This window comes from Lactuca serriola, chromosome 3 (genome assembly GCF_051521515.1).
Source record: "Lactuca serriola cultivar US96UC23 chromosome 3, Lser_US96UC23_V15, whole genome shotgun sequence".
NCBI lineage: Eukaryota > Viridiplantae > Streptophyta > Magnoliopsida > Asterales > Asteraceae > Lactuca > Lactuca serriola.
Window position 1 is genome coordinate 103,593,044 of NC_136410.1, and position 9,946 is coordinate 103,602,989.

General features: G+C 33.2%; 1 protein-coding gene and 1 long non-coding RNA gene across 5 annotated transcripts; one reads left to right on the forward strand and one right to left on the reverse strand.

Annotated features, from left to right (window-relative positions):
- Positions 1-1,913: 1,913 nt before the first annotated feature.
- On the reverse strand, positions 1,914-3,333 carry LOC145095579 (uncharacterized). Its single transcript, XM_079033429.1, has 7 exons — positions 3,250-3,333; positions 3,072-3,139; positions 2,876-2,975; positions 2,639-2,770; positions 2,535-2,587; positions 2,108-2,162; positions 1,914-1,991 (listed from the first exon to the last, which is right to left on the reverse strand). Exons 1-7 carry the CDS (start codon positions 3,331-3,333, stop codon positions 1,914-1,916), a joined length of 570 nt encoding a protein of 189 aa, XP_078889555.1.
- A 2,447-nt stretch (positions 3,334-5,780) lies between these two features.
- Positions 5,781-8,929, forward strand: LOC145092983 (uncharacterized). 4 transcript variants are annotated; one of them, XR_013702711.1, is made up of 6 exons: positions 5,781-5,901; positions 6,016-6,112; positions 6,232-7,202; positions 7,304-7,339; positions 7,439-7,636; positions 8,432-8,929. It is a non-coding gene; the product is annotated as an uncharacterized LOC145092983 (long non-coding RNA). The 4 variants fall into 4 exon arrangements; XR_013702712.1 differs by lacking the exon at positions 5,781-5,901 and adding an exon at positions 5,904-5,936; XR_013702713.1 differs by lacking the exon at positions 5,781-5,901 and having other exon boundaries at positions 5,908-6,112; positions 6,232-6,260; positions 6,388-7,202.
- Positions 8,930-9,946: the final 1,017 nt, after the last annotated feature.

The window sequence follows — 9,946 nt, forward strand, 5'->3', positions numbered from 1 at the left end:
ACCTTTGGGCACAAGTAATATCAAGCCTGCATAATCTTAAAGTGAAACCTGATGGTATCACTACTAGAAAAAAGGCCTTTTACGACGCTCATTGCGCGTCGTAAAATGCTCAGACGACGCGCAAATGCGCGTCAAGGAAGGCCCTGTCATAAAGAGAGACGACGCACATTTACGACGCGCATTTATGACGCGCATTTACGACGCGCGGTTATGACACACAATGCGTATCAATGAAGGCCCTGTCATAAAGGAAGACGACACGCATTTGTGTGTCGTAACTTTACGACGCACGTGTTTATGACACGCAATGCGTATCAAGGAAGCCCCAGTCAAGAAAGGCCATGTCATAAATGAAGACGACACACATTTTTGCGTATCGTAATTTTAATTTTTTAAAAAAATATATATATTTATATATTTATTAATTTATAAATTAAATTTGCATTTAATCTCTCATAATAGAAATAAAATACCATATACAAAAAATACAATCCATTGCATAATATTAAATAAAATACCATATACAAAAAATACAATCCATTGCATTTAATCTGTATGTATAACAAAGACACATGTGTTAAACTTGTTACCATTAACATCTAATCGTATGGACTCAAGTGTTAAACTTGTTACCATTAACATCTGATTCATAAGTCCTTTCAACAAGATTGTTACCTGCATAAATGAAAACAAACAGGAACATTAACAGCCCAGCTATGACTCTTTTTGTCCCAGAATCTGAATTAAACCACAAGTGATAGCATTAGGCATTAGGCATTAGCATCTGGTTTAGCATACAAATGTCTTACCAACAAAGAAAGACAAAGCAGTATAACATTAGGCATTAGGCATTAGCATCTGGTTTATCATACAAATGGGAAGAAAAATAAAAGAGTTGTTAAGATTTAGCATGTCTACAAAACGAAATTTATATTAATCACTTAAATACCTTTTTCCTCATTTCATAAACATAGGATTCCACAGCATTCTTTTTGTCCTTGGTTTCTTCCATCACTCGGTCCTGTAATGCCATTTCAAATTCTTTTTCCACTGCTTTTTGCATATCTGCTGGTAGCATTGCTCCATAAACCACCTCAGAAACAGGTATGTTTTACTTTTTGACCTTCTTCTTTGGAGCCTACACCTGTATAACAACATAACAAATCTTACTATATCTATACTTTAAAGTTTAAACCCACACATGTTCTATTATACCAACGTTAGTATCCGCTCCACATTAGCATAACATTATGTAGAGTTGCATTTGGAAATTTGAACTAGCAGACTACGCAGGCGAGCTAGGGTAGATGCCCGATTTTTATGCTGTGATCTATCTTCAGATGCCTATAAACTAAGGCAATAAAGGAAAAGAATACAATCATAACCATACACAAAAACAAAACTAATCAGTGTTGGTCAAACACTCTGCATCAGTCGAAACTAAGGCAATTAAGACAATCCATAGTAGCATTAGAGTTTCCCTGCACCAGTCAAAAGTATCCCCTATAAAGGATCAGGTAGAAACTCTATTCTCACGTTCAAGAGGTGAAAAAACTCTTCAAGTTCAGATAAGCATCACAAAAATCTGCTTAACTATTTAATTCCCAGCCAAGGGTTAAATACCCCATTAAGAGACCAAAATGATCGGAACCACTGGTGCAGTTAAGGATTGCCCTCACAATAAAAGAAACACAAAAACAGGTGGTGCTATGCCCACAGTTACTAAGGAGAAATAAAAATAAATTAATAATATTCTAAAGCACAATCGACATTATGCAAATTATAAGTGAAGGCAACAATGTGACATTCAAAAGTATGCTTTCCCATTTATGCTAACACCTTAAATAAACAAACACAGAGGCCTAAGATCATGAAGTTTCAAGGAAGATGCATACCACATGGTAATATGTTTTTCAGCCAAAACCACGTTCTTTGTAAACTATGATCATGAGCCAGTCATTTACTAGTTCTCTATCTTGGATGTCCATATCCTGACAAAGTAAAATAAGTTCTCAGTTAAAATGATGAATACAATAATTATGCAACCAGAACCATAGATAAAATTCAGTTTGACAATTATAAGAATCACCTATTTTGTTTTGAGAACAAGGGCTTTCCAAAGATGGCTACTAAAGCGGGGGATAAAAGATAAAAGAACATGACTGCATATAATCAAAAACCAACAATTCAAGAATTATTTGATATGCGTACAGTAGTTAATTAATATGTGTTAGCAATAATTTAATCGGCCAGAGCAAGATATAATTATGCTTTTTGGATGTTGACTCTTTGGTCTCCCATTAGCTCAAGAACTTCTTCTCACAGAATCTATATCACTTGAAATGAAACTAGCATAAGGTTTCCACGTCACAATTATTGGTTAGCAATGAAAAAAACTTAACCACAAGAAATGTCTCATACCAATTGCGTTCATAGAAAAATTGAAAAAAACTATGGATTAGTGGATGTAGTCATATTTTTCTCTAATTATTTAAGTGCTTGTACCAGATCTATTCCTTGAAAGCTAGAGAAACATTTTTTTATCAAACAGATGAAACATTGATTCGAAATCTAAACTCCATTGCAACTAATTTTAAAAAGAAAATAAATTAAAGAAAACTTCACAAGTTGAATAGACTCGAATCAAATTTCCAAATCCCAAATTCGGAAATAACTTCAACATCAAAAACAAGGATGAGGTGATTAACTGCTCCAACTCGTTAATCACCTCTTCCTGTGGTCTATGAATCAAATCAATCATCCTCCATATCTACACACATCATCATTAAAAAAAAACAAACATTTCAACTAATCAATATAAATAACATTTTAATAAAAACTAAAATAATAATAAATAAGTGATATATATACATACCTGTAGAGTTCCACCGCCACCTGTGCTTTCACCATCATCCGACACACTGACAATTGTCCATGGATCATGCGAGTTCCAGTAGAAATCAACCACCTTATCCCTTCAATCATAGCACAATATAATCTTGTTTCAATTTTTATCTATTTTTTTATTTCTGTAAAAAGGAAAACCATTAATTAAAATTAAATATATATACCTATGTCCAGAGTGTCTGAACAATAAGCCAGGTGCAAACTTTGAGGCTGGACCAGAACGTTCACCAACCTGTAGACAAACAAACAAACCTTTTATTAAAAAAAAAACAATTTGTTGCAAGAAAAGAATAGGGTAAAATGGAATAAAAGTAAAAGTGGTTTTTGGTTGAGTTGACACACCTTATTGTGATCCCAGATGTTCAAGACACCATCTTCTGCTGAGCTTCCAAAGATGGATGATTTGTCAGGAGACCACTGAAACATACAAAGTAATTGGAATTTAGAAATAATGAACAAGGGTAAAACCGTCTTTTTTTAAATATATTTATTTAATATGTGTACACAAAGTAACTTCAACATCAAAAATAGTTCGAAGAAGGAAAAGAATTAAACGCAAGAAGCAATCATGGCAACATGGAAGACAGAGAGTGATATATGTGATTTCTTAATAAACATAAACAGAGAGATGGAGAAGAGTGAATTACGTACCCCTGTTCCCTAAAACTGGAATTGATATGGGGTTTTCAAATTGAATGACGCCTTCAAGATGAAAATTTTCTTGGTTGACAATAGGATGGGATGATCTTCATAATCTGTGAATTAAGTCGTGGGTTTCATTTTGTGGAATCGAAAATTACAGTTTCGTGATAAAGATTGACCATAATGAAAAAGTGGATTGGAAGCGGTGGTTTCATCCAAAGTAGCGTCGGTCACCACCTACGCCTCTTGAAACCGTTTTGATAGCTTCACTCAAATAAAAACCCTAGCGTGTGGAAACCTGTTAAATATTAGGAATCAAGTCAAATCTAGATCATAAGGAAGATGTAAGTAAGGAAAAATCGCTATTTGCTCCCAAATTAAACACAAAATAAGTTCATTAGCAGTGATTGGAAAGAGATGAGCTACTCCATGCCGAAGCACAACCGATCCATTCTCTTCAGAAAAAAAAAGCAATCGAGAATTCAACACATACAGGACCAAGAACAGTACCTATTGAATTTATGAGGCGACCTACTCCTTGTTGAAGCACAACCGATCCATTCTCTTCAGAAAAAAGGATATACATAGCAAGGCCAAGTACACCTTAATGAACGATTTGATTTTTAAGAGACAAACCGATTAGAGTGGAATCAGAGATTGGGGAGTGGAAGAAGAGAGGATCAGAGAAGTTTGAAGTGTGAATTGAGTTTTTAGGGTTCAATTTCAAGTCAATTAGTAAAGAGTCCAAAACGATTACACCTCCCTGTACCTCACCCAATAATCAAAACCATAGAAATTGTTGAATTCTGTATGAATAAGCGATGAAGATGCGAACTTGTGGGAAGTGAAGCGGTGGAGGTTTGAGAATCGAGAGAGAAGAAAGAAAGAAAAGGGGTTTTCAGCGGGAATGAGTTAGGGTTTTCAGCCGGTGGAAACAAAGCGGGCTTTTAAATTTTGGATTTCATTTCCCGGTTGGATGAAACGCGTGTTTCATTAATATTTATAAAGCGACATAGCTAGACGACGCACGTTTTATTTAAGGTGCCCTCCGTGTTTTTTTATTAGACACTAATTTTTGGTATGCAAAAATGCGTGTCCACTATGCTTCATATTTTGGAAATCTGACATCAACTTTTAGGGCACTCACAAATGCGTGTCCTCTATTAGCGCGTGTCATTGATTGCGCGTCGTAAAAGGCTGTTTTTCTAGTAGTGTATGTACTCGCAGAAATCATTAACTGGAGTTTGGAATAACATCGCTGGCATAAAGAAGGCCCTTGGTAAAAAAGAAATCTCGATTGAATCCGTGTTATCCAAACAACACACAACTAATGGGGAAAGTTGGAGATGTTGTCTGTCTTCGACAGGAAAATATGAGGTTCATGACCTCAGACACAGATGGGACTACACGACTTCTGTCATGGATGGTCAAATCAGCTGGCTTAAGGAAGTCCCTCTAAAAGTCAATTGCTTTATCTGGAGGGCGAAAATGGGAAGGATACCTGTTGCGGTGGAATTAGCAAGGAGAGGGGTAGTTCTGGAAAATTTGACTTGCCCCATGTGTAATGAATACGAAGAAGACTCTAACCATGTCCTGGTGGACTGCAGTTATGCCAGGAGTGTTTGTGAAGGGGTATCAAGATGGTGTGATATTCAATTGGGACCTATCCACACAGTCAAGGATGTATTGGGTTCCATTTCTCAATGGGGGGTATGCAAAAAAAGGAGAAAGACAATCTTAGCCATCTATTATGGAACTTTTATGGAGTCTTTGGAAGTCAAGGAATGAAAAGGTCTTCAAGAAAAACCGACTGCCACCAGATAAAGTCACTGATATCATCAAATCAGTGGTTTACCACTGGGTGAAGAATAGGGGGAATATTGACAAGCTAAATTGGGCATCATGGTCTCATTGCCCTTTGCTTTTCTGAAATTTTTCTTTGTTTTGTTTTACAATTCATGCTCTTTTCGTTTCATTGTATTTTGAACTCTTGTTTGCCACTAGCAGTGGTTTTCTTTTTCCTCTATATATCTCATTGGCCGGTTCCAATATATATATATATATATATATATATATATATATATATATATATATATATATATTTATATATAGATATATATATTACCTTATAAAGCATTTTTAGTAAAATGCTGAATTTTAAGTCGGTGTTTAGTATCAATTTATGCATTAAAGTAAAGACTATCTGGTCAACCATTGAAAAATTCAACGCATTGATTTAAGGGGGTATTGTTTTGACTGAGCTCCTTCCCTTAACTGGGCTTTTCCCCATATCTCGACTATCTGTTCGTTGTTCATATAAACCCGTCATACTCTATCTCTACTTAAAAAGAGGTATAATATCCCGATCCCCCCTTCTCTCTCTCTTTGTATGTGTTTTTTAAAAACAGAACCAAATCTCTTTGATTTCGGATTTCACTGATCGAACAATGGCTTATTTTCCCAAAGGTTGTTCTTCACATTTGCTTATCTGAAAGCGCCTCCAAGCTCCTGTTTGTGCCTTCTTCATCGATGCGCCAACCTCTGCTTACGGCTTCCAACCCAGGTAAAAGATATCAAAATTCACCGTACTGATTTCAGGCTTTCTTCATCGATTTTGGGTTATTGTACGTTTCGATTTTCTGTATTGACTGTGGATTTTCTTCTTCTTCATACTGATTTTAGGTCGTTTCTATTCTAATCGGGTTGAAAAGGTTTGATTTTTTACCTTTCTATTCTTTCGGTACTAATTTCAAGCCTTCTTCATCGATTTTGGGTTATTGTACGTTTTCGATTTTCTGTATTGGCTGTGGATTTTCTTATTCTTCCTATTGATTTTAGGTCATTTCTATTCTAATCGGCTTGAAAAGGTTTGATTTTTTTACCATTCTATTTTTCGGTTTATTTTTTATCTACTATCGATATGAAGATATGCAAAAGTATGTTTGAATGTATAAATTTTACCTCGAACAAATCCTTTCATGATTTTTTTTAATCTTGATGCTTTGGTTTTGGTTTAATGGACGAAACTGTTTTATAGGCTCTCTTTTAAAGATGCACATCAAGTGTTCGATGAAATTCCTAAAAGAAACCGGATCCATTTTCAACCTTTGATGCCACTTAACTTTTTTTTAAAATAATGAAATACAGACCACTGAAACACTAGACTATTGTTATCAAGCCTTATTTGATGTCTTATCTGACTTTTCTTTTTGATTGTTTGGGATGAACATCTTATATTTTTTTTAATATCGGTTTTCCAAACATCTATAAAATGTGTGAATTTATTGTGTCAAGTTTTGATATTTCTTGATAAAGTTTGATAGAGTATTAAATTATCATGATGCGTTGTGACTAGCAGGATAGAAAACTGATGAGAAGGATTTAGTTTAAGTATGAAATTATTTTTATACTTTGTTGTCATTGTTAGTTGATCAATGAGAAAAGGCAGAGGAGAAAGAACATAAAAATAAAAAAGGACCAGTCTCATTGTTTCTTATTTTCCAGCCAAGTTTCATGAGCTTTCGATTTCAAATTCGTGAAACTGTTGGTATGTTGCACGTTTCAAGTACAAGGTGCTCCCTCTAATTGTGAAAATCAACATTGAAATAAATGATGAAAATATTCCCCTATATAGAAGCTCTCCTTTTCTGTAGGTAGATTTCCACATTTATCTTTTTATGCAGTTTCACTTTCTGTATGTTTACTCTCTCTTACGTTAGCTCTGAGCACTTGGTGTTTTATTCTTCTTTTACAGCCTTCCCCTCCATTTTTCTCTTGATCACCTTAGTTAGTGAGTTTTTCCCATCATTTTTTGTTCATAGATTAACTCCAAGTTGATTTATTAAGCTTTATATTATATCAATCGTCATACCTGACCTTTCCTTTTCAGAGTATGTGGATGAACAAGAGAGTATGTATGTTGAAGATTTTGTGAAATTAGCTTGCATCTTTACCTGTTTCGGTGCATCTTATCCCAACTTTTAACTTGGTAATGCATAGAAAATGACCATGTTCTATTGAATATGGTGTCGACTCATTGTTGGTGCCTATGTAGCAAGTGAAGATGCAAAAACAGTAGCCCATCCAGGTAAGATCATAACAAATGCTCCCTCTAAGTACATTGCCGTGAAAGTAATTTGTTATTTAGAGCAATTAATGTACTTCCATTAATTTGTTTATTATATCATTCTACTTTAATAATGATAATAATTTTTTTTCAGTTTATTTTTAAAATTTTTTTTTTTTTCAAGTTTATGTTATTTTCAATTGGAGTGATTGCAAATGTAACATGTCATGTGTGGTAGAGGTGGTCATGGCAAAAAGAGTTTGTAAGCCGTCCAGACAACCGGTTTGGTCTGGCTTAGGTACTTTTTTTTTTTTTTTACTGAATTTGATGAGATAAAGCAGAAGAAGAACCTTGCACAAACACATGGAAGTGTGTTGGAATTTCTAGCATTTACCTTTTCTCTAAGTTTTTGTCATAAAAATATGTAACCCACATCTTCATTTTATTTGTTTGACCCACCAAGGGTAAAATCGTCATTAATGAACTTTATGGACATCTGCATTTTATTTTGCTCAACAACCAGTTGAACTTGCAGGAGTATAATGGTTTTTTGGAGGGAAACATGTTGGTCAATTGCATAGATGGTTGAAATATTAATAACATAAATACCCTTATACCACTCAACTCTCATATTTGTTTATTTTTTGCCCCTTTTTTGTTTATGGCTTTGTCATTACCAATTTTATTGCTTCATTATCTTGCATATATAAATTCTTTTTATAGGGATGCAGTTGTTACCTAACCAAGAAGATTAATAAAATACCCCATGGGTAAAATGTTTCTCTTTTAGTAATGTGGTATTCATTTTGAATGCAGAGCATGGTGTTCAAAAAAAGGAAAACCAACATATCCTCTCCCATTACCAAGCTTTATTTTGAAGGAAAAAAAAAAAGACAAATTGAATAAAAATGTGACTATAAATGGGGTCAAAAAAAGTTCTTGCGTATTTGAAATGTTGCTTAAACATTATTCAGAATGTTTATTTCAAAAGCTTAAATATTTCAATTCCTAATAAGTTTACCCTATCATCAAACACACTTTTTATATAGCTAAGTTTACAAGGACAAAAAGTGATTACATGCATTGCTCAATAAAAAAATTATAATGTGTTTAGGAGTCGAAATTGAGGACCATGATTATTTTTACAGGTCAAATTAGGATTGCTAAATGTGTTATTTATGCTACATACTATTGTTAACCATTTCAAGGAGCAAGTGACACCGTTTTATGTCATTTGGCATGCTTATATCATTGTAATATCATTCGAATAGTTATGTAGAAGTATATGGTGCATCACATTGATGTTTAAATTTATCTCATAGTTGAAAATATATGTTATAATAAGTTATTAAATTCATACAAAATTAGTCATTCAAATATTTATTAAAAACCTTCCAAAACTGTTATATACTAACTTTGCTAGAAAATGATATGAATTTCCTGCGTTATATTTTTCCTTAGAAATTTTGATTTAGTTAGTTAAAATTGTGTTACAATATTGTTGTTTAACTAAATAGAATAAGACATATTTGTTTGTTTTAAATTTGTTAATTAAATTGTATTTTCCGGTAAAAGTTTGAGCAATCAGTTTTATAATTAAAATAGTTATTATTTAGGATAAAATCTCAAAAAATATTTATTTTGACGTGTAAAACGTGGAATTTGTTCCTACACTATTTTTATTACACACAATATAAAAAGTTGTTATTTTTTACACCTTTTTTATACCATTTTCACCCTTTTAATAAATAAATTTATAAAAGAAACACTAATTTATAAACGAAAGTTAGCAAATATTTTAAAGAAATCTGGGACAAATTTGGATGGTATAATACACTTTAATATAAATGTGTAAGTAAGTGTTTAAAAGAAATTCACATAGTTAGCAATTTTATCAAATTTTATATTTATAAGTTTATTGATAAAATGCATATAAAAGACCAAATATACGTAAATCAAGGTTTTTAACATTTTAGCCATATTTAATATATATGGCATTGGTTCATAAGTTGATTATTTATATATTTTTATAGTCAGACCCTTATACTTAAGAGTAAATTACACGAATGGTCCCTATGGTTTAGGATAATTTGCACGTTTGGTTCTTAACTTATTTTTTTGACTCGGAAGATCCTTATTTTTAGTTTTTGTTACGCGTTTGATACATGTCTTACTTGAAAAGACTATTTTACCATTGATTTATTTAAATAAACACACTCCACCCCCACCCCCACCCCCACCCCCATCACATTACCTTACCTACCTTACCATTTTTTCCTATTTAAATAATAGTATTTTTAGGTAAAACAGGGACTAAGCGCGTAATAAAAA

Excerpts from the sequence above, each read along its gene's own strand:
- LOC145095579 (XM_079033429.1), bottom strand. The coding sequence starts at position 3,333 with ATGTTTCAGTGGTCTCCTGACAAATCATCCATCTTTGGAAGCTCAGCA. Across the intron at positions 3,140-3,249 it reads ACATCTGGGATCACAATAAG|GTTGGTGAACGTTCTGGTCC; the intron begins GTGTGTCAACTC and ends GTTTGTCTACAG. Across the intron at positions 2,976-3,071 it reads TTCAGACACTCTGGACATAG|GGATAAGGTGGTTGATTTCT; the intron begins GTATATATATTT and ends CTATGATTGAAG.